The sequence below is a fragment of the Citrus sinensis genome, chromosome 3, assembly GCF_022201045.2.
Source record: "Citrus sinensis cultivar Valencia sweet orange chromosome 3, DVS_A1.0, whole genome shotgun sequence".
Taxonomy (NCBI): domain Eukaryota; kingdom Viridiplantae; phylum Streptophyta; class Magnoliopsida; order Sapindales; family Rutaceae; genus Citrus; species Citrus sinensis.
In genome coordinates, this window is record NC_068558.1 from 31,209,131 (window position 1) to 31,235,610 (window position 26,480).

Consider the following 26,480-nt stretch of genomic DNA (forward strand, 5'->3'; position numbering starts at 1 on the left):
CAAATAGTTGAAATTGATGCATGAATTTATAAATCGATTAACCTTTTCAATATTAGACAACAATGATTTGTCAATGCCATTCAGACGATTTATCGAACACTTGATGCTAGGGGTGGGCAAACGGTTTGGTTCTATGAGCAAAAATCGAATGGTTCTAAAACCGGCGAACTGACTGGTTTAAATCGAACCGAACTGAAAAACTGATCAGTTCAGTTTGATTTGATTATAATATATTTAATTGAATATATATAAACCAAAAATAAATTTCTCTCTCAAATCCCTAACCCTAGGTATTTAAGAATCGAACCGAACTGAACTGATTTTAGAAAAATGAACCGAACTGAAATATTTCGGTTCGGTTCGGTTTGGTTTTTAAATTCGGTTCGAGTTCGGTTCATACTCTTAGGAACCGATTGATTTCGGTTTGGTTCGGTTCGGGACCTGAACCGAACTGAACCGACTATTGCCCACCCCTACTTGATGCATATGGCCTATTTAAGAATTTGAAGCAAGATAAAATAATGAGAATACAAATCAACAAACCAATCAATGATATTACAAACATTTCATTACTATAAAAAAAAATCAAATTAAGAAACAATTTATAAATTTTCAAAACACTTCCTAACCTCTCAAACTGCAACTCCCCCGTCATTTTTCTATGTAGTAGTAATAGACACAACTCTAAAACCATTTGTTCTTTTTCTTTTTTCAGCCTTTGTTCAATAAATTGTCCATTATTATAAAACTGTATGAATATTTTGCTGATTATGTTTCAGACGGGAGATGTTGCTTCCTTCAATAAACGGAGCATGAGATTATGGAGTCTAAACTTTTGAAAGCCACACAAAAATTTTTGAATTTCAAATTTTCTTTTTCTTTTTGAATTTTTCATTGATATGCACCTAATCTTTAACCAGCTACACTAAGGAATGAGACATTGACTTTACCGTTCACGCATTTTGCAACTGGTTTCCAACTGGCTTGAACATATTTTTAATATTGTCCCTTACCGCCACGTACTGCTCTTACGTGAGTCAATTGGTCACGTCATTGTTGTTACTTACATCAAATGTAACATAAGTTTACCCATTAAATAGAGACAAGGGCTGAACATTTATAAAGACACTTTAATTTCAACATACATCTTAATTTAGGATATTACGAGGACAACGTGCAACTGGCACACACATAAGATCCCGTGCTCTTGGAGATGATAATTGTGGGCATTCAGACATATCAACCACACCATCAGGACTCGTTACTTTGAAATTGAAGCACTGAATCATAGCTGCTAGAGTTGTCGGCAACTCTTGCATGGCTAAAGAAAGGTCAGGGCAGCCTCTTCTCCCAGTTCCAAATGGCAGCAATTGGTAATGCAATCCTCTAACATCAATCTCACTATTTGACTGTGATAAGAATCGTTCTGGCTGAAATTCCAATGGGTTCTTCCAAATTTTGGGGTCCCTATGTTTGAGAATTAACAAATAAAACACATAAAAAACACACTATTTTATTTCTTCAACAACGCTCCTCACCAATTACAACTCTTATTTTTCACTCTCTACACCTTAGAGATTTTGTTACTTCACTTGATGCTTAAACCAAAAGGGAGAGGGGGTATTTATACATGATACAAACTAATCACAACCATTCATTTATTCAACTACTACATAAATCCTCACCATTCATTAAAACCTACCACTCACCTACTTCACCATTCATACATGATCGGTTGGCTCTTCTTGTGGCAAACCCAACTCCTTCAGCAAATTTCTGAGCCAAATTGCATGACAAACACTTGATGTGGCAGCTACATACTCAGCTTCACAAGTGGATAGCGTGACAATAGGTTGCTTCTTTGACATCCATGTGAAAGCAGTATCTCCCATGAAGAACACAAATCCTGTGGTGCTTTTTCGATCATCTACATCTCCACCCCAATCACTATCGCTATATCCAACAAGCTTGTAGTCATTAGAAAATGAGTATAACAAGCTGAAATTAGTTGTACCTTTGATGTAGCGAAGGATTCTTTTTGCAGCTTTAAAATGGGTGGTCTTTGGATTCTCCATTTATCGACTCACAAGTCCAACAGCATAAAGGATATCTAGTCTCGTGCATGTTAAATAACCTAGGCTTCCGACCAAACTTTTAAAGAATGTTGAATCTATATCTTTGCCTTTATCATGTTTGGATAACTTGACTCTGCATTCCACTAGCGTGCTTATAGGCTTACAATAATTCATTTTGAACTTCTTGAGAATCTCCTTTGCATAGCTTTCTTGGGAGATAAATATGCCTTCTTCCTTTTGTTTGACTTCAATGCTGAGATAATATGCCATCAGTCTGATGTCAGTCATCTCGAACTCTTTAATCATCACTCTCTTGAACTCTTCAAACAAGCTTGGATTACATCTAGTGAAGATGAGATCATCCACATAAAGGCACACAATAAAAATATCTTTATCTTTTTCTTTGACGTAGAGAGCATGTTCATATGGGCATATATTAAAGCCTTTCTCTTGAAAATACTTGTCAATTATGTTATTCCATGCCCTTGGTGCTTGTTTTAACCCGTAAAGAGCTTTCTTTAATCTCAAAACTTTGTCTTCATATCCTTTCACCACATAGCCCAATGGTTGTTCGATGTAAACTTCTTCTTCAAGGAATCTATTCAAGAAAGCAAACTTAACATCCATTTGAAAAATCTTCCATTTGTTCTGAGCAGCCAAAGAAATAATAAGTATAATAGTTTCAAGTCGAGCTACAAGAGCAAATACCTCGTCGTAGTCTATGCCAGTCTTTTGACTATAGCCTTTTGCAACTAGCTTCGCCTTGTGCCTTTTAATTTCTCCCTTCGCATTTCTTTTTGTTTTGTACACCCATTTGACACCGATCGCCTTATGTCCTTTGGGAAGAGTAGTAAAGCTCCCAAGTATCATTCTTCACAATGGCTTTGATTTTTTTATCCACTGCAATTCTCTACTTCTCATCTAGTGCAGCTTCTTGGAAGTTGAGAGGCAAAAGAGAGTGAGATTATCATGTCTCTCAGTTACCTCATAGAGATCTTGAAGACTCCTTGTACGTTCTTCGGTTCTTTCATTTAAGAAAGATGGCAGTGAATCTCCACATGTGGTTGATACTGGTGAGATAGGTGGAGTAGCTGGCTCTTGTTGTTCTTTTACTCGTTTTATCTGAGTATGATCATCTTCTTCAATGGGAAAGAAGTTGAAGTCATCCACACTAGAGCCAAAATCTCATTCTTCTTCTTTATCAAAAACTACATCTCGACTGATCACGATTTTTCCGTTGTTTGGATTATAAAGCTTGTATCCTTGGAGTTGTTGTCATAGCCGATGAAGATGAACTTCTCACTTTTGTCATCCAGCTTGGCTCTGCTTTCGTCTGGTACATGTACATGGGCAATACTTCTGAAAACTCTTAGATGGGTGATGCCGGGCTTTCTTCCACTCCGAGCTTCTTGTGGTGTCTTGCCCCACACACTTCTTGTTGGAGATCAATTGGATAAGTAGACTGAACATGCAATAGCTTCAGCCCAAAATTCTTTAGGTAGCCTCTTACTCTTGAGCACACTTCTTGCCATGTTGAGGATGGTTCTGTTCTTCCTTTCTGCAACACCATTTTGTTGAGGGGATCTTGGAACTATCAAAGGTCGTCGAATTCCATTTGCTTCACAAAACTCTAAAAATCCTTTAAAAGTGAACTCTCCACCTCGATCAGATTTAATGGCTTTAATTTTGTATCCACTTTCTTTTTCCACTGTAGGTTTAAACTTCTTGAAAGCTTCAAAGACTTCTGATTTCTACTTCAAAAAATACACCCAAGTTTTTCTTGAAAAATCATCTATGAAGAGAAGAAAGTAGTTACTCTTACTAATGGAGTTTGGCTTGAATGGACCGCACACATCAGTATGAATGAGCTCGAGTGGCTTCTGAGCTCTTGAGTTTGACTCCTTTGGAAAGCTCTTTCTAAACTGCTTGCCAAGTAAACATCCTTCACAAAGTTGATCAGGGTGATTGATGTATGGTAAGCCTTTCACCATGTTCTTCTTGAATAGTAGCTCCAATCCTCCAAAGTTGAGATGCCCATATCGAAGATGCCAAGTCCATGATGGATTTTTGTGACAAGATTTGAGATATTTTGCAACATCATTTTGAATATTTAAAGGAAACATTCTATTCTTCGACATTTTCACCTTTGTAATTAGATTTTCTTTGTCATCTATTAGGAAAAGACTACAATCTTTTAAGTGAATATCATAGCCTTTTTCTAAAAGTTGACCCAAACTAAGGATGTTGCTTTTCATATTCGGCACATAGTAAACATTCAAAATTATTTGGTGGCTACCATCTTTTGCACTAAAAAGAATGTTACCTCTACCCTACACTGGTACTTTTGAATCATCTCCAAAAGCGACACTCCCATTCACAGATTCACTTAGTTGCACGAACATGCTTTTTTTTCACTCATATGATTGCTAGCACCTGTGTCAAAATACCATGTATTTTCTTGACCTCCACTTGTGTCGTTGCGTGCTAGTAAAAGTGTGTCATCTTCACCATTTTTCTCTTCAACATAATTCACTCTTTCCTCAATTCTGGTGCTTGGAGCTCTGTATTCTGAAGCTCCAAAAGAATGTTACCACTACCCTACACTGGTACTTTTGAATCATCTCCAAAAGTGAAACTCCCATTCACAGATTCACTTAGTTGCACGAACATGCTTTTTTTTTTCACTCATATGATTGCTAGCACCCGTGTCAAGATACCATGTATTTTCTTGACCTCCACTTGTGTCATTGCGTGCTAGTAAAAGTGTGTCATCTTCACCATTTTTCTCTTCAACATAATTCACTCTTTCCTCAATTCTGGTGCTTGGAGCTCTGTATTCTGAAGCATAATGCCCAAACTTTTAACAATTATAGCACTGTACTTGAGATTTGTCATACCTCGATCTTGGATTACCTTTGCCTCGTCCTCTAGTTGAGCTTTCTCCTTTGGCATAATTGGAGTTGTTGTTGTTGAAATTCCAACCTCATCCATGACCACGACCTCTACATCGTCCTCGTCCTCTACCTCGGACATAGTGTCTTCTCTTGTTGTCTGAGCTTTCTTCTCTTTTCTTTGGATTGACCTCTATCTTGAGAAGTTGTTCTTCGATTCCTTGCTTCTTTTTTAGTTTTTCTTCGTAGGCTTGCAACCTTCCTTGAAGTTGCTTGATCGTCATATCCTCCAGATCTCTTGTTTCCTCAATTGTCACAACAATATGGTCAAACTTCGAGTCTACTGATCGAAGTATCTTTTCAATAATCCTTACCTCTTTTAACTCCTTGCCATTTCTTTTTAATTTATTAAAAACTGTCACAACCCGAGTAAAGTAGTCAGAAATTAACTCCGACGTCTTCATGTGTAAGGACTCAAATTCTCCTAGTAATGTTTGGTGACGAACCTTTTTAACTTGCTCCGCTCATTTGTAAGAGGTCTCTAGTTTCTCACATGCTTCTTTTGAGGAGGTTATATCAGCAATCTTTTCAAAAACATCTTCATCTAATGATTGAAAGATGAGATGCTTTGCTTTATTCTCTTTCTTCTTCAAGTCTTTTAAATTCTCCTTCTGCGTTGCAGTTAAAGTGGATTCATTTTCTGGTACAATAAAGCATTTCTCCACGACATCCCATACGTCATGTGCACCCAATAGAGCCTTCATTTTAATACTCCAGTTGTCAAATTTACTTCCCTTTAATTGTGGAACTTGAAATGACATCATACCACCGTTTGCCATAACTTACAAATTGAGTGAGAATTTGGAGATTCTGAATGCACAGATGAATCTGGCACGTCGAAAAACCTTGGAAAGGACTCGAGTCAACTTTCAGTCAACGGTCAACGTCGGCTTAGTAGTCTTGGTTCGGTCTGGTTTGGTTCAGCTGGAGTTGGCACGGTTCGACTTGATTCGGTTCAGCTCGGCTCGGCTTGGTTCGGTTCGGCTCAGCTCAGCTTGGTTCAACTCGGTGAGTCAACTCAGCTCTGGACAGAAAACTGCCGGCAGCGAGTGTGGGCGCGTCCAGTCTCCAATCGGGATGATTTTTACGGTGTCACGTTCCTATCGTCGAGAGCTTTGATTTGATATTCTATATGATTATATATAGCATCGAACACTAGCTCTGATACCACTTTATTTGAGAATTACCAAATAAAACACACAAAAAACACACTATTTTATTTCTTCAACAACACTCCTCACCAATTACAACTCTTATTTTTCACTCTCTACACCTTAGAGATTTTGTTACTTCACTTGATGCTTAAACCAAAGGGGGGAGGGGTATTTATACATGATACAAACTAATCACAACCATTTATTTATTCAAGTACTACATAAATCCTCACCATTCATTAAAACATACCACTCACCTACTTTACCAACCACACCTACCACAAGTAATTCAAATCTCACCAACCATACCTACTCATGGAATTTTCCATGAGTTGGGCTTGAATTTATTCATCTTGGATCAAGTTTATGATCCAACACCCTACCCATAGACCAAAGGTTCACAAACAACAGAGTGCCTTTAGGACTTATGTAGTTGCCAATTTTACAGTCTTCTAGTGCTCTCCTATTGAGCAATGGAATTGGAGGATGAATCCGAAATGATTCTTTAATGATGGCTTGAATATAGGGGAGATGAGGAACGTAAGATTCTTGAACAGGCCCATTTCTTCCAACAACTTGATCAATCTCTTGCTGTGCTTTCTGAAGCACCATTGGATGGTTTATGAGCTCTGCCAATGCCCATTGCACGTCATGGATGAAGTATCTGTGCCAGCTGTGAGGAAATCCTGGACATATAGCAACAAAGATGCCAGTATGTGTTGCTTCCGATTAATCGAAAGCAACAAGACATCTGTTAGAACAAGGAGATTCATTACTCAAATTGTTTTAAAAGTATTGCACCATTACACCGTTAATTGCATTAATGGTCCATGTCAGTCATACAACAAACAAATAATATTATGACATGTGTACATTTATTTTGAAAAACCATCATACAAGTGGTAGTTCTATTAAATTTAACTACATATATCATGCACGCATCAATTGGTTGTAATACATCGAGGTATTCTAGAATTTCTTGCATTAATGACACATTAATAATTAATGCATTTATGCCACTTCAATGAAGACATTGAGTAGAATTGACAATATATATTAGATAAATATAAATGAATATTTTTAAAGATGATTTTAAAAGAGACAAATATAGAGACAAATATATATTAGATAAATATAAATGAAATCAAAATAATCACGAGCCCATTTTTTGGATCAAACATTAAATTGAGAACTACATAAAGAAAAAAATTAGTAACTAAACACAAAAACAATATGCACTGCTGCTTAATAAAAAAAACAAAAAACCAAAAGTAAAAAAAGCCGGTAACAAGATAAGGTTACATGTCCGTTTCAATGAGAATAATGACTGTCAAGGCACGGAGACCTTCCTGAAAAGCCTCCCCTGGTATTTTGATGACTCATAGATAAGCAACAGATGAATATGGCGGGAATGATTAGGGCTTAGATTATTATTATTTGTTGATTTTTAAAAACCTAAAATAATTTTTCACTTATGCAGTTTGAAAAGCCAGGCTCTAGGAAATCACAATTCAAGAAACATTGACAAAAAAAAAAAAAGGTACCTCACCCAAGGTTTCTGGATCAAAGACCAAATCATTAGTACGCTAGTTTGTGATCTAAAGGCATATAAACTGGCTCAACTTGGTGGTGTAAACAAGTAATTGAAGGAACCAATCAAAGAAACCAACTCTGTAAAACACTTTCAATTTATAAAAAATGAAAGAAATTTAGATCTATCACAAATAGATGTAGGCAATTAAAAAAAATTAATTACTTAATTAAATTTTTGAAGTATTGTTCACAGCAATTGTTCACAGTTACTGTTTACTAATACTGGTCACGATTACTATTTATCCGCATAAAAAATATTAATTTTTCTAAAAACAAAATAAAGTGCAGAAAATAAATGACATAGTGATTTTTACGTGGTTCAGATTAATCAATCCTACATTCATGAGGCCACGCCCAGATGAAAAGCAATTCACTAAGTTAAGATGTTACAACTTATGGATTTACCAAATTTAAGACTCTCACTTACAGTTTATCACCATACAGTTTACTCAACCTTAGACTGAATCTGCTTCTCTTGAATAATTGCTACCCCTCTTGATCTACGATCATCAAGGCACTTCGCAAAGTGATCAATAGTAGTTCTTCAATTCTTTAACCTCTAATGATCCAAGATCCACCTAGACTCTCCGCAGAGATGAAAATAATATAAGAAAATAAATCAACACAACATTATGCGCCAAATCCGGATTCTCTAGGGAGGAGGCCGAATTTTGCTTCTCTACTTTATGCTCTGTGTTGTGCGATCTAACAATTGTGAAATACCTCTCTTTATATAGGCACTAGGATTTCACCAAAATAGCAAGTCTTAAAAGACTTGGATTCTTTCCAAATAAGAGTTTCTTTCCTCTTATAATTCCTATGAATCTGAATAAGAATAAATCTGATCTTCTTGCCTTACTTGTCTCCCAAGAAATATCTAGAGCATTTAATGACTTCCTTTTTTAACCAACTTCTTGCTCTAAATAGATCTCATGCGCCATTTATAGAATCCCACTATTAATTAACTTGCTAAATTAGACATCTAATTAAATTAGGAAACAAATATTCTTAATAAATTGGAATCTCACTAAATTAGAGAATTAATAAATTAATCCTTATTACAAGATATGCAATAAATAAACTACCAATTTAACTAGACTTGTCATAAAATGCCAACTCTAAAAATAATGACCTTAACAATCTCCCCCTTTGGCATTCTTGTGGCAAAAGCAATCCAACACAAGTCTTCCATGAAACTTGGTGCTAAAATATGAATCTGAAACAAGCATAAACAACAAAAGGAACTAACCAAAATAATTGGCAATTAATATGTTAGTTCATGTAAATAAACCAAGGCAAGAATTAAAATAAAATGCTAATTTTATTGATCAATAAATGGAAAGACAATATTAAGCAGAAAATTAAGAACAAGAAAAAGATAAACTCCCCCTAAGAATTAGAGTCCGAAAATTAAATGAACAAAAATAAAATCTCTCCCTAGAATGTAACATACTACTCCCCCTAACTCATTGAGCAATTGAAGACTTGAAAACAAATTACTCTCCCTCTTTTGCCAAAAGATTGCAAAAGGGAAGAAGTTTGCCATATAATTTCGTTCAAGATCAACAAAAGAACATAAACCAACTCAAACAAGTCAAAAACAAAAAAGAAAATACCAAAAACGAAATCCCATGCATGACATTTTACGAAACAGACACACAGTGCAGAGCAGAGCATTTCAAAATTAAACTGGGAATGAATGAGACAGAATCAGAATGCAATCTACATACCGTTAGAAAGCGTATTGAATCAGCATTTCACATGATTTTACAGAAATGAATTTGGAGTTCTGTAGACAATGTTATGACTAAAAAATCGCAACATACTCAATTGTGACGGGTAAAAGCTTGTCAATACACTTTAGAAAAAACAATTGAGTTTTGCTTAAAAAAAAAATGTGACTCTTAAGACCTAAAAACATATCATTATGAAAGGACATGAGAATGCACATGCATCATGAATTCTTTTTTAAAAAAGCATTAATAATGAAGTTGAACAAAAAATTGAACTAATTCATGTAATCAAGACTTTAATTTCCTCAATTAAGTAAAGATTAGAAAAATTTAAGCTTGTGTGTGTGTGTGTGTGCAAACAACTCAATCTAAATCTTTTTCCCAAAAATTCATCAATTTTCACAGTTAAGGTCTTAAATATAAAACATAGAGTTAGTCAAACTAACCTTATCATCTTGATCTCCAATTTTTTACCATTTCAATTGACAAACCTTTTTTTTTTTTTTTTATAGCAAAGCCCTTCTTTTTTTTAAAAAAAAAAAAATCTATGGTTAGGAGCTTTCACTCTACCCCGTAAGGTAGCCTTCTTCTCATGGTAGTTCACCCTCTGTCATATTTGTGATAAGCAAACTCAGATTACTCAAGGATAGCTTCACTCTTAAGAGTTATAGGTAGCAATTTCTGACAATAGTGTCTGCATATATTTGAGGTCTTATGACAAGATAAGAATTAAGGCAAACAGTCATAACTCAAGATAAGAATTAAGGCAAACAGTCATAACTCAAGTTAAATATTCTCAACAAAGACCATGTCAATATCAAAACCTTGAGTCAAAGTAGAGACTGAATTGTCATTCATGTGCTTTTGAAATAATGTTAAATAACTCTAATCAAAACTTATTCAATTCAAGGCTTTCAAATCTTTAAAAACATGAAAAATTGCTTGTCGTCAAGAAAATGGAGCACAAAAACAATGATTTAAAATTGAAATTTATAAATGCATGACCTATATCTAATGCACAAATGCATGAAAAAAATTTTGAATTAGATGGAACACACACCTAAAGCTTTCCTTAAAGATTCAAATCGTTTGGAGTATAAAGCTTTTGTGAAAATATGTGCAAGCTGTTTTTCTGTATCAATGTATTCTAAGGATACGGTCTTGCTCTCAATTAAATCTCTAATGAAGTGATGACAAATGTTAATATGCTTAGTCCTAGAGTGTTGAACAGGATTTTTAAAAATTTTGATAGCACTCGTGTTATCATAAAACACAGTCAAAGTATCTTGAATCATACCATAATCTGCAAGCATTTGTTTCATATGCAAACCCAAAAAGTAAGTCAATTCTCTCACCATGCTTATCTCAAATTTCCTTTTCATTTGACTCACGAATTCATGCACATGATAAGAAGAAGTAGAACCAAACACTATATCATCAACATAGATTTGAACAATTAAAATCCCTGAATTAAGTTGCTTAATAAATAGTGTTTTCCCCCCCCCCCCCCCCCCCCGCTTATAACTATTTTCAAGCAAAAATTTGGTCAACCTTTCATACCAAGCTTGAGGAGGTTGCTTTGAACTATACAAAGACTTTTTCAATTTGAAAACATGGTTTGGGAAATGAGGATCTTCAAAACCTTTAGGTTGTTCAACATAGGCTTCTTCATTTAAGATGCCATTCAAAAAGGCCCTTTTAACATCTATTTGAAATAATTTAAAGCCTATTAAACAAGCAACTGCAAAAAGCAAACAAATAGATTCGATTCTAGGAACAGATGCAAATGTTTCATTAAAGTCAATACCATTTTGTTCTTGAGTAATAGGTGAGGAAAACTCAAGTAAAATTCCATGTAAATTACAATATTCTTCAAAACTGGAGTTTTCAAATTCTCTTCCATGATCACTCCTAATTCTGACAATATTGCAATTTTGTTCATTTTTAACCTTTTCACATAGTTTTATGATCACATCAAATGTATATGATTTTTCTTTAATAAAGTAAACCCACGCATACCTAGAGAAATCATTTACACACACAAATGCGTACCTTTTCCAGCTAAACTTTCAACTTGCATTGTCGCTTTATCCTGAATGGCTTTATGCAACGCCCATTGTTGTTTTCCAGATTGACACGAACCACATATTCTAAGTTGTTTCTTTTTAAGCATTGGAACTCCTTTTATAGCACCTGTTTTCACAATTCTAGTCAGTAATTTGTAGTTCAAGTGACCCAACTTTTGATGTCACAATTCTGTGTCATCAAGAGTGGTCTTATGACACACAATTGAGCTAGCCAATTTATAACAATGATCAGATGATCGATGTCCTTCCAAAATGCAATTTCCATCAACATCAAGAACGCAACATTTGTTCCTGTCAAAGTTGACAAACAAGTTTTGATAACAAATTTGACTAATGCTAAGTAAATTTGCTTTGAGATCCTCCACATGCAGAACATTGTCAAGTTTTGGAAACCCTTCCACATTCAAAGTTCCCTTTCCGAGCACTCGACTTTTCACACCATCAACAAAGGTTAAATTTTCTCGATCAAGTTTTTGATAATTGGTCAAGGCACTTCTATCACTTGTGATGTGTCTAGAACAACCACTATCAAAATACCGAAAATCAGTAGTGCAAGTTCTCAAGGAAATAAAGGAAACATAAGTTTTATAATTAGTCTTCCTTATACTAGTAGTTATAGGTTTATTTTCACTTGTTTCAACCTTAGGTCTAGGTGTCATCCTAGGTTTTCCATGAGTATAATTAAAGAACACAACATTTTTCATATATTTAATGAGCTTGAAGCAATTAGGTCTTATATGTCCCTTCACATGACAAAAATGACAATTGGGAATAAATTTGTTGTTCTTACCTTGATGAACTGGTGAAGAATGTGCAACAACTTTACCTTTTTGAAGATATGGAAGTTTAACTCTAGATGGAGAAGCTATTTGTGAAGAAGCTTTAACAAACACACCTTGAGAATTCGAGTTTTTACCATGTTGATATCCAAGACCATAATGATTTGAGCTAGATTTGCCAAGTGACAAGATATGGTCTAACTTCTAAGTTCCAGAACTCATCATCTTAAGTGACTTTTTGGTATTCTCTAATTCTGTCGTCATTACAAGTAATTGGTTATCTTTGTCAGTAAGTAAAGACTTGTAATGAATTACCTCACTCTCAAGTTTCGCCTTATCATCTAAAAGATTGGATACTTGAGTCATCGAGATCACATTCTCATTGTAGACTTCTTCCCATTTAGCGAACATCATCTTGTAGCTTTTATGAAATGCTTTCTTGTCATTTCTATGAGTGTCACTGACGTCGCTATCTGAATCATTATTCTGGTTAACATGTTGCACAATTGTGTCAAGATGGGAATCAATGTCTTCCTTGCAAAGAGCTAAGTGCGAGGATTTATATGTGGATGCATCTTTGATGTTTGATTCATGTTTACTGCTATCATTATGCACAACAAGTCCTCTAACAAGGTCTTCCTCATCAATGCTATCATTTGAATCATCATCACTCCAAGTGGATTGCATTGCTTTCTTTTTCATGAGAGTGTTAGCACATTGTGCTTATATGTGCCCTATGCCTCCACATTCTTTGCATTGAATACCCTCAAGCTTGTTAAGATCAAACAATTTAGAATTAGGGTAAAAAGAACCTTCTTGAGCCGTTGGAGCCACTGATGTAGAGGTTTTCCTCGGTTTGTTAAAGTTCTTATTTTTCAACATCTTCTTGAAATTTTTTGCAATGAGTGCAAGAGAATTATCAATGTACACATATGAATCATTCTTCTCACTTGGTTTGGTGACGGGAACCTATGTTTTAGCCTACAAAACAATACCTCTTTCTTCTTCGAAATTCAAATTCAAGTACATAGTCTCATAGGCCATCAATTTTCCTATAAGTGAACCCCTAATCATAGCAGACATATCAGCATATTCTTCAATAGCTAAAATTTTAAGATGATATCTAGGATTGGCAGACCTTAATATTTTTCTGCAAATTTCTTCTTCAGAAATAGGTTTTCCAAGAGTAAAAAAATCATTAACCATAGCAAGGATTCTAGAATTAAATTCAGATATGGTTTCATGTTCATGCATTTTCAAGTTTTCAAAATCAAATGTAAGTTTCTGAAGTTTAGAAATTTTTACCGTATTGTTGCCTTCAAAAGTACTCTAGAGTATATCCCAAGTAGCTTTGGATGTCTTGCATGTAGAAATTAGTTGGTACTGAAACACATCAACTCCATTCACAATGGCATTAAGTCCTTTTGCATGATATCTAGACGCATCAAGTTCATCATTAGTCCATTCTCTGACTGACTTAGGAGATTCTACACTATCTTCATCAATTTTGATAGGTGGAGTATATCCTGTGAGTACGCATTGCCAAACTCTTTCATCAATGGCTATAGATAAATTTCCATCCTTTGCTTTCAATAAGCATAATTCATCCCATCTAGTACAGGTGGACAAGCCAAAAAGCCTCCCTCTCTTTTCAAACTCATACCTACAAAATAGATCTAGGTTCCAAGAATCTCACTAAATAAATAGTTAGTGTCCCACTTTGATATCAATTGAAAGAAATTTAGATCTATCACAAATAGATGTAGGCAATTAAAAACCAAAAATTAATTACTTAATTAAGTTTTCGAAGTTCTGTTCACTATTACTGTTCACAGCAACTGTTCACTCTTACTGTTCACTAGTACTATTTACGATTACTGTTCATCCGCATAAAAAATATTAATTTTTCCAAAAACACAATAAAATGCAAAAACTAAATGACATAGAGATTTTTACGTGGTTCAGATTAATCAATCATACATCCACGAGGCCATGCCCAGATGAAAAACAATTCACTAAGTTGACATGTTACATCCTATGGATTTACCAAACTTAAGACTCTCACTTACAGTTTATCACCACACAGTTTACTCAACTTTAGACTGAATCTGCTTCTCTTGAATAATTGCTACCCCTCTTGATCCACGATCCTCAAGGCACTTCGCAAAGTGATCAATAGCAATTCTTCAATTCTTCAACGTCTAATGATCCAAGATCCACATAGGCTCTCCGCAGAGATGAAAAGAAGATAAGAAAATAAATCAACACAACATTATGCGCCAAATCCGGATTCTCTAGGGAGGAATTCCTATGAATCTAAATAAGAATAAATTTGATCTTCTTGTCTTGCTTGTCTCCCAAGAAATATCTAGAGCATATAATGACTTCCTCTTTGAACCAACTTCTTGCTCTAAATAGATCTCATGCGCCATTTATAGAATCCCACCATTAATTAACTTGCTAAATTAGACATCTAATTAAATTAGGAAACAAATATCCTTAATAAATTGGAATCTCACTAAATTAGGGAATTAATAAATTAATCCATATTACAAGATATGCAATAAATAAACTTCCAATTTAACTAGACTTGCCATAAAATGCCAACTCTATAAATAATGACCTTAACAAAAAATATTTACATTTAACTGTAATTTCATCTTAAATTTATCCAATTAAATAAAGAGAAATTTAAAAACTTATATAAACATGCAAAACTTTGTGAAATAAGGAATGAAGAGAGAGGAAAGAAGAGTTAGATCTATAAAATCCTTGATTCTTACTTAAATATATATTAAAATTAAATCTCAGCTTTGTAATATCAGAAATTAGTAACCAGACTCATCTGAATTCTGTAGTATTTTCTACTTTAGATCGATTTCTAGTACGTTGTACGTTTATGCTTGGCCTTAATGATTACCATGGTCAGTAAAGAATAGGTGAAATAAAATAATTGAACTTAAAAGCACTTGTTAGAAAGAAATGGATGCTAAATTACTAATACTGGCCAACTGAGGCACTTACAAGACACCTAAAGATCCATGGTCATGCTTATTCCATATATTTAAAAAAAATAAAAATGTGTGTTTTTTTTAAATAACACATCATCACTGATAAAACAAACCTCAACAACCAAGTCTATAACACATCATCACTAATAAAAGAAGGCTCAACAATCAAGCCTACACAAAAAACAATTTGTAAAGACAAAAATAATACAGAATTACAGGTAAGTCTACATAACCCAAACGAATCACTTTTGGTTAGGGATGGCAAATTAGTCTATCCAAATTGGATATTCATAATATCCATCCAATTAGATATTGGATGGGTATGGATATTTAATGGATATCCAAAATTCAATTAATTTATCCGATTTAAAGTTAAAAAAATTTATATTGTTAAACTAAAATGAAAAACAAAAATGTTCTAGATTATTGATTTAGCAAACCTTAAGATTATCAACAACCGCTTGTCACTCGCCGGCTCTCATCACTTTGTTGGCCACTCGTCACTCATCGGCGCTCATCACTTGCTGCTTATCTCTTTTCTCCTTGTCACTGGAAAAGGAACAAGCGGAGGCGTTGCAACTCAAATCTCTCTCTTTTGACATTTGTGTATGTAACTCAAATCTCTCTCTTTTTCTTCACTTGTTCTCGAATTTTTTTTGATTCATTGTATTTGATCTAAAGTAATAGCAGACTTTGCTTCACTATTAGTTTTTATTTTTTTTTCTTCTCTCTCTTTGCTTATCTTCTTTCTCCGCAACTCTCACAAGGTCTCACCATGATTTTTTCAAATTTTCCCTTTTAAATTTCAATTTATTATAATTATAATAAAAAATTGAGGGGAATATATGCAAAAGAATGTGAAAAATGAGACTTTTGAAGTTTTGATAAAAGTGTGATAGTTTTTGGTTGTCAATGTCAATGACAAAAGAATGTGACGATTTTAGAATGGAATTTTTTATGATTGGCCACTGGCTTGAATGGGTGTATTTGGTTGCAGGAGAAATTTTATTGCTTGGTGGGAAGGCAAAATAGGGTGACAAGGATGATGGGGATACTGCAACAAGGGAGGCTAAGAAGGAAATAGGGTTGGATCCTCCACTTGTGGAAGCTGTAATTGTTCTTGAACCATTCTTGTCAAAGGTATGAAGGATGTTTCTTCTATGCTCCAATTTTGTTTTCATAATTTTGTGTTACAATTAAAAGTAGAAGGAAAATCTCAAGATATGTTGATGCTATTAATTGATTTGAAATATATGTGATTTGGGTGGGTGTGAATTAGGGGAGTTTTATGATACAATTAAAGGTGATGTGAATCATGTGATTTGTCAAAATCAAAGTCCATGCAAGATTTGCCTTGCAAATCAGACATGCTACCTTCTTTGTCGTTGGAAAAATAGTGCGAACACTCTCTTCCTTTGAGGTTTGTTGAGTATGAAGGGTTTATGGATTTGATGAGTTTTGTTCAGCCTTTGCTTGGTAAAATTTGTAGGAACACTATGAAAAGAGAAGTTTTTAAGCTATTTGATTTTGAAAAGGCTAAGACAATGGCTTTGTTGGAGGATATTACTAGTAAAGTTTCCATTACTACGGATATGTGGACATCTAACAATAAAAAAAAAGGATATATGGTCATGATGGTGCATTTTATTGACAATTCGTGGACTCTACGGAATCGGATCTTAAGGCACCAGTTTAAAAGTTTAATACATTTTATTTATATTTGATTATATGTACTTTATTTTAATTATTCTTATTTGTAATTTTGTTTTATTTTTTATGAATTGTCTAGATTTATATTGCCTTCTCCACATATTGTTGAAGCACTTTCTAATGAGTTGGCTAAGTATTTGTTGGATTGGAATGTAGATCGAAGGTTATCTTCAATAACCATTGATAATTGTTCCACTAATGATGCTATGATTCCGCTTTTGTTGGCTAAGTTTCCTCCCGGTTCATTCTTATTAAATGGAAAATTGTTGCATGTGAGATGTTGTGCTCACATTTTAAATTTAATTGTTAAGGATGGGTTAGATGCAATAGGAGATGGGATTGAAAAAGTTAGAAATAGTGTTAATTACTGGACATCATCACCTAAAAGGATAGAGTTGTTTGAAGATACGGCTAATCGCCAATTGAAGTTGAATTGTTCTAAGAGTTTAGTGCTTGATTGTAAAACTAAGTGGAGTTCAACATATTTAATGCTTGAAGTTGCTTTGATTTATAAAGATGTTTTTACTCGTTTGAAGCATCGTGATAACCAATATAAGCACTTGCCTACTGAAGTAGAGTATGAGTTGGCGAGAGTAGTATGTGAGCATTTGAAACCCTTCTATACCATGACTGAGATGTTTTATAGGACTAAATACCCAACAACTAACTTATTTTTTCCAATAATTTGTGAAATTAGATTATCATTGAATGCTTGGCTTAATTCTTCATGTGATGTGATAAAAAAATATTGCGAAAAGTATGTTAGAAAAGTTTGGAAAATTTTTGGATGAAATCCATGGTGTGATGGTTGTTGCTGTTGTATTGGATCCTAGATACAAAATGGTTCTAGTGGATTATTTCTTTCCTCAGATTTATGGTAGTGATTGTTGCGCAAATTTTATTGAACTCTCAAGTGCACGAATTTATTGTAGAATAGATCAATGGTGACGAGTGTCGATCCCATGAGGAGGTGGATTTTAATTATGTGTATAATTAATTTTTTAAATGGGTGATTGGATTTGCGGTAAAAATGATTTAGAATATTCTAAAATTTAGATTAAAATGGCAGGAATAAATTGAAGAGGATGCCAAATTAGGGTTTGGGTAACTGGATATTCTATAATAATTAAAGCGTTTGGGTATCTGGATCCGCATCAACATGAACCATGGACTAAATATTCCTTATTAGTATCAATTAAATCATGAGGGGGGAATCCACACCTCAAGAACCACACTCTAATCAATATGGTGCTAAGGGCTTATCGTGCCAAATAATAATAATCTTGTACTAGGGAGCCGGTAAAATTAGGACAGTATATAGACAAGATTATTATTATTTGTCGACAAAAAGTCAAAACATCCACAAAAATTAGAGGGGAAAGAAAATAAATTTACCAAATAAAGCCCATGACACATGTTGAGACTTCACCTTCAATCCAAGTTTGAAAGAAAATAGGTACTCATAATTGAATTAGGGGTAAAATGGAAATTTATTAAAATATGTAGAAAATACAAGATGGAGAAGAAATTACAGAAAATAAAGCTAAAAAATGAATTCAGAGATGCCAAATTAGGGTTGGAGAGCCCTATTTTTATAGATGCATTGAGTAAATCATGGCCATCAGATCAAAAACATTTCGGACGCTCAGGATTGTGCCACGTTATCAGTCAACAGTACGCGGTTTGAATAGTGACGCGGGTTGGTTGCAAATAATCCTGTGTATATGCATGTACTATACGCGCGATTTTTGGTCCACTAACATACTGCCACGTCACCGATCAACAATGCATAAGAATTTTGTCCAATAGAATCGTGACACCTCATCAGTCAATGCCACATCATCAGTCAATGCCACGTTATCGTTCCGTATGTGTGAACATTGTCATGAACAGTAACATGAACAGTACCGTAATGTGAATAGTACTGTACATGTGAACAGTGATATTTTCCTTTTATGCTCCTCCTAAGGTTTTTGACTATCCTGAGTTTAAAAGTGATGTCCGTTTTACCGTCTGAGCTATCGTTCATTGTGAAATGACCATGATGCCCCTAAAATACATAAAATACTTAATTAAAATAGAACACACATAATTAAATCACAAGAATCTTAAATACATAAAAGTATGAATGTTAGTAAAATTTGAAATATAAAATGACGATTTTCTCCTTTATAAATATACACTTTCTAACACTCAACACACCCCCCAACCAGCTTATTACTAGTCCATAGTAAATAAACCGAAAACAAAATTCAAATCTAAAATGATTTTTTTTTTTAACAATCATGTTTATTCAATCAGACTAATGAAGGTAATCAAATAAAAGTATAAGCATTATCTCCAGTCTAAAGAAACATCACACCCACATCAATTATCCACATGAATCAACCTAGTAGACTTTGTTACAGCTACTTTCGACATGTTAAACCCCAAAATCTCATTGGAAATAGTGACACTCTCATAAAGAAATTAAACCCAATAAAAATAGTCACTCCAATAAATGGTAATTGAGAAAAAATAATAAAAAAGTGATATCACACGCTCTCACCAAGATGAAAGAAATATGCCCTCAGCTTAGAAATAATATGATCTCAAGTCAAATAAAAATGCTAGTCAACCCAATTTATTATTATTTTTTTATTTTTTTATGCACCACTACATCTTTTTAGCCCATATAATTAGCTTTTACTTCAAACTATAGTTCCCTAAAATCAAGAAGAATTTTTGTTAGGACGTAATGTAGGTTATGGACATGGCTAACAAAGGAGGGGAAATAAGAAAAACAAAGTGTATGTTTGAGAAAAATGTAGAGATTTTTTTTTTTGGAAATTGCAAGGTGGGTTTCACCTACTATTGTTTTTTTTCATTTTTTTTGAAACAACAATTTTTGTTTTTTGTTTTTTTGCTTTTTTTGGCACAATTTCACTGAACAAAATAATTATTTACATTTTTCTCAAACATAAATAGGTGATGGAACTTGTAAGATATTAGGTAATACTCCAAATCGGAGTGGGTCAAGATGATAAGTTTGACAAAGAAAAGATTTTTTTTTTTAATTTTTAAAGGCTCAAAAGGGTTAACTATGGATATTTCATAAAATGGATGGCTAGAAAGGCTCAAACGGATCAAAGATGGCATTTTCATCGTCTTTTAGGGCTCTAAATAATCTTTCATATCCACTAGTTAGATGGGCCTTCAGATGTAGCAACGCATATTTTATTCCTTTTTTTTAATTTTACAATTTTTTTTAATGGTTAACTCAAAAGAAATCTAGAGATCGTGTATAAAATAATAAATTGCTAAGCTGTATGAAGAATGGGCAAAAGAGTTACTCTCCAAGAAAAATGATAGGCTCAAAAACTCACTTGGTACTTATTATGACATGTTCATTTCTTCAAGCAACTCATATTTGTCTCTGACATCAACATGTAGAGTGGCAAACATGGCGTAACATCACTTAAGACCAACGATAATATTAATACTAAAATTTGAAATTCATCATGTCATACATTGTTAAAACAAATCACACAAATTTTTTTTCAAACAGCATTTTACCCCCCAACCTATTCTAAACATGAAAGGAAAATATGCATTCAAAAATGTGAAAATGATGCAGAAAAACTAATTAGAAAAGTTACACTTAAAATGATAGAAAAATAAATTGATTTTTTTTAACTAAGAAGATGCATTTCTAGAGGCACTACACTCCATATTTAGCCATCTTCGACTCAAAAATTTGAAAGTGTATATTTATAAAGGAGAAATTGAAAAGAAAAGTCTTTTTTTTTATAAATTTTTTTAAGCAAAGAAGATGCGTTTCTAGAATCACTACACTCCATATTCAGCCATCTTCAACACAAAAAGTTAGTCACGGTTAGTCTCTACAACAAAACATTAGTAAAAACTTAACCAAAATTTCACAATTGTCAACTATTCTCTCCCCCCAACCAGAAGAAAACATTGTCCTCAATGTTTTAAAAGAAAGAAGTAGAGTTTAGAAGACATCACCTGGGTGGTGCAACATAGAAGAAAATATTTACAAGCGGAGAGTTAAATTTATTTTGTACTTCTTACTGCTGCTACTGTTACCATCATTATTTGGACACTCCAACACCAAGGTCTTGCGATCTGGCTCTGGTCGATAAGCTTGTAACAGATCAAGTGGAAGGAATAAAATAGTTTTTTATTACATGGTTAAGAAATGCGATAAAGCCATCATAAAAGTTATTGACATTTAACAAACCGGTGGGTTTCTGGTGAATATGCAGATGAGCCTAAGATGCTAATGTAATAAGTGCCTCTAGAGTTGCAAGATCTCCTGGTAGAAAAATAAAAGCATCGGCATGATTAAGCATTTCAGTTATTTTTTCTTGCATACCTGAGACGACTAACGAACTGCCCAAAGATTTTAGGGCTCTTGGGATGATGCTTAACACTTGACTTCCTCTGACAAAAGCAGCTTCTGAGTTCAATTTTGATAACCCTCGGTTACCTCCTCCATACACCAAGTGTAATTTTCTCTCTGCTATGCTTTGACCAAGATCTATGGCTGCTTCAACGAACTCTTTATATTTGCCATAGTTAAATCCAGAAAGCACACAAATGTTCTTTAATTGTTTATTGGGAGTAGCTGCCATTGGGATACTTCTCAAAAACAATTTGTAAGTGCTTGACAAAAAATCATATTTAAGAATCTTAGTGACAGTGGGTCACAGCTGCGTATGAGGTAGCATGTTAGTGTCAAATAATGCGTAAAGCACATGGCTCGTGAGTCAAAAAGGAAAAAGTAAACAGTGATAAAATAAAATTATTAAAGACAATAATGCAAATGATAAAACAATAGTGAAATAAAACAACAGTGAAGTAAAAGGATATTTACAGGTAGTTGCGATTGTGGCTCACATCTTCCTCTGGTTTTACGTCCAAACACGGGTTGAACGCCCTCTACGGGTCGAGGATAGGCTTCCCATCTAGTTTTCTTATAAACTAGCAAACATGGTCGTTTATAGTCAGATTCCCAAGACTATATCGTGCATGCTCTTTCTGGAATAATGGTCATAACTGGAGAATCGCTTCTTGTACATATCCAATGGGACGCATTTCAAGAGACAAAAGGATATCATCCAATGACTCCTTATTTAAGCTATCCCTAATAAATTGAATCTTATCTTCCCTGTTATCAGACACCATTCCTAAAGAACATGGTTTTTTATTGCAACTCATTCTGGCACACTTATGACAAGCAATAGAAATTCTTTGAGCTCTTCGTTTTCTTTCATAATTTTCTTTACCACAACCAGGCATGTATGCAATAAATTTTGGAGGCAACTCACCTGCCAATCGTACTTTACCCTCGATTAACCAACGGATGTCAGCAGGTATGTTATTCTTCATTAGCAATCGCATGCGTTCGGACCGAGCTTTATAGATTGTAAGGAGGGCATTCTAAGGAAGTAAAGGAAATCGATTATGAAGTTATAGAATCTCGTTTCTGTCAATACCTTCGCCTCAGAATATCAGTTATTATGGGAAACTGAAGTAACCGACTTGATTGTCACGGAGTACCGTTATCCACCACTTTACCGAGGTAACAAACTAAAGCACACAAATAGAAAAACAAACTAAAACACACAAAGAAAATTAAAATCGTTATCTTATTGAATTTACCTCAAGCTCCAACTGGATGTTGTAGAAACCTATCTCAATGTCTCTGAGTTGGCTTTCTAAATTCTCAACATGGGATACTAACTCTGGTGGTTGCAGAGCCCAAATACGATGTGTTTTACAAAATCGAATCTGCCTTTTGAGATGAGATTTTGCACGTTGAAGTGGTTTAAGAATGTCCAAGAGGAACTGTTTAGCTATTGCACTCATGATTAATAATGATAAGAGAAAACTTAATGGTTCAACAAACACACATGCAAAAATGATTTCAATTAGCAAAAGAATAGTGAAAAGAAAAAAAAAATCAAATCACCGAAAAGAAAGAAAAAACTCAATTCAAATCTAGTGGGTCACTCAAATTTATTTCGATGTCCTCTCTATGTAGTTGGTACTCTAGATATGGTTTTAATCTTTGACCATTAACTTTAAACGTGACACCGTTCTTTGGGTCCTTAATTTCAATTGCCTCATATGGAAAAACAATGTGAACTATAAAGGGGCCAGACCATCGAGAGCGTAACTTACCTGAGAATAGATGCAAGCGAGAATTGAATAAAAGCACTTTCTGACCTGGAGTGAAAGATTTTCTCAAAATGTGCTTGTCATGAAAGACTTTCATTCGTTGCTTGTAAATCTTGGCATTTTCTTTATGCATCATTGCGAATTTCTTCAAGTTCTGCCAGCTGTAATCTTCTTTCTGAGTTAGCTTGCTGCATGTCAAAGTTGAATTTTTTGATGGCCCAGTATGCACGATGCTCGAGTTCCCCAAGTAGGTGGCAAGCTTTTCCATACACTAGCCTGTAAGGTGACAGCCCAATTGGGATCTTGAAAGCTATTCTATATGCCCATAATGCATCATCAAGTCTTAATGACTAATCTTTTATGTTTGGCCTCACCATCTTTTCTAATATATGCTTTATTTCTCGATTGGAGATCTCAACTTGGCCACTAGTTTGCGGATGATATGGGGTCGCCACTTTTTGAGTGATTGAATACTTCGTCAAAAGAGCTTTGAATGCTTTGTCATAAAAGTGGGCACCACCATAACTGATTATTGTTCTAGGGAATCTAAAGCGTAAACCAATGTCGCTTTTCAAAAATCCTATCACTACCTTGTGATTATTGGTTCTACACGGAATAACTTCCACCCATTTCGATATATAGTCAACAGCAACCAATATGTATTGATGGCCAAAAGAAGGGGAAAGGGTCCCATGAAGTCGATACCCCATACATAAAAAATCTCAACCACGAAAATGGGATTTAATGGCATCATATTCCTTCGTGTAATGCTTTTCATTCGTTGACACCTATCACATGAAGAACAGAAAATATAAGTGTCTCGCAATATAGTTGGCCAATAGAAACTACATTGTAAAACTTTAGTAGCTGTTTTCTTAGCACTGAAATGGCCTCCACAAGCTTGTTCATGGCAGAATGAAAGAATATTTTGAATTTAATTTTCTGGGACACATCATCTAACAATTTGATCTGCACAATACTTGAAAAGATAAGGGTTATCCCCAAAGAAATTCTTTATTTCCGCGAAAAATTTGGCTTTGTCTTGCTTGGTCCAATGCTCTAGAAGTTGACCTGTAACAAGATAATTCACGATATTAGCATACCACGGTAATACTTCCACTCATTAATTTTTCATCTGGAAATGACTCATTCAATATTAATGGTTCTGTAATTGTGTCAAAATGGAGACGAGAGAGATGGTCAACCAGAACATTTTCTGCGCCTTTCTTATCTTTGAATTCCAAGTCAAATTCTGGTAAAAGTAACACCTAACGAATTAGTCTAGCTTTTCCATATTTCTTTGTGAAAAGATATTTAAAAGCAGCATGATCAGTGAACACAATTATTTTACAACCAATGAGATAAAATCAAAATTTCTCTAATGCAAACACTACTGCTAGCATTTCTTTTTCAGTAGTTGAATAGTTCAACTGTGCATCATTCAATGTCATACTAGCATAGTAAATAACATGGGGAATTCGATCATCTCTTTGTCTTAAAATTGCTCCTACTGCATAATCAGATACATCACATATGAGCTCAAATTGTAAGCTCTAGTTTGGGGGCTGAATGATGGATGAGGACATCAACAACTGCTTCAGATTTTCAAATGCCACAAGACATGAATCATTAAAGATAAAAGGTACATCCTTAGCAAGTAGATTGCATAAGGGTCTAGAAACGTTGCTAAAATCCTTAATGAAACGTCTATAAAAACCAGCATGCCCAAGGAAAGATCTTACTTCTCTAACTATTTTGGGTGGAGGAAGATTAGAAATGAGATCCACCTTGGCTTTGTCAACCTCAATACCTTTGCTCAAAATGATGTGACTGAGAACAATACCTTGTTTTACCATAAAATGACATTTTTTTCTAATTTAAGACTAAGTTCTTCTTGATACATCTCTGCAGAACTAGTGTTAGATGATGTAAAAATTGATCAAATGAGTCACTAAACACAGAAAAGTCATCTATAAAGACTTCAAGAAATCATTCAACCATATCAGAAAAAATGCTTAACATGCATCGTTGAAATGTAGCAAGTGCATTACATAATCCAAATGACATCCTCTTATATGCAAAAGTGTCAAAAGGGCAAGTGAGAGTGGTCTTCTCTTCATCTTTTGGTGCTATGAGAATCTGATTATATCCTGAGTAGCCATCTAGGAAGCAATAAAATTCATGGCCTGCTAATCTATCAAGCATTTGATCGATAAATGGTATTTTTGTATGACGTAATTCAACTTTTTATAATTAATGCATACACACCATCATGTAGTCACTCTTGTGGGTATTAATTCATTATCAGCATTAGTAACTACTGTGACTCCTGACTTTTTGGGGACAACTTGTACAAGACTGACCTATGAGCTATCAGAAATTGGGTAAATGATACCTGCATCTAATACCTTAAGGACTTCAGTTCTAACAACTTCCTTCATGTTAGGATTTAACCGATGTTGCATTTCCCTAGTAGGTTTAACATTTTCATCAAGGTGAATGTAATGCATGCACTCTGCTGGGTTTATACCTTTTATGTCTGCTATGGTCTATCCTAATGCTCATTTGTGCTCTTTTAAAACATCCAACAACTTACCTTTTTGTTCGTCATTTAGGGATGATGAGATGATTACCGGCAGAGTACTTTCTTTTCCCAAAAATGCATATTCCAGAGTGTTGGGTAATGGTTTGAGCTCGAGTTTCAGTGGTGATTCTGATGATGGAATGAGTTTCTTCTCTGATGGTGCTAGTTGTTCAACTCTTGACTTCCATTTATTAGTATCCATGGATGGTGCTGAGTCAAGTAGGGCGTTGACCTCATCAACTAATCCGTCAATATCAAAATGTAAACCAAAGTGAGTTAAACATGTTTGTAAATGGTCATCACTAAGGTTTGAAAGACAAATATTATCAACTAGTGTGTCTATTAAATTTACATCAACAATTTCATCATCTGCATTGTGAGGTTTTTTGGCAATGTTGAAAATGTTTAGCTCCATAGTCATGTTGCTGAAGGACAACTATATATTTCCAGTTCTGCATTGAATGTGAGTATTGGCGGTTGCCAAGAAAGGTCAGCCTAAAATAATGGGGATGCGCTTCCTTGAATCATGTATTGGTTGAGTGTCAATTACAATAAAATCAACAGGAAAATAAAACTTGTCTACCTGGATAAGCACGTCCTCCACAATACCACTAGGT

General features: G+C 34.4%; 1 protein-coding gene across 1 annotated transcript; it reads right to left on the reverse strand.

Moving 5' to 3' along the window:
* Nucleotides 1–1,148: 1,148 nt before the first annotated feature.
* On the reverse strand, nt 1,149–13,059 carry LOC102607946 (2-hydroxyisoflavanone synthase-like). Its single transcript, XM_052435941.1, is given in 6 exon segments — nt 1,149–1,467; nt 6,557–6,830; nt 6,833–6,931; nt 11,559–11,699; nt 12,384–12,576; nt 12,688–13,059. Coding segments are annotated over 6 exon segments (1,398 nt in total).
* Nucleotides 13,060–26,480: the final 13,421 nt, after the last annotated feature.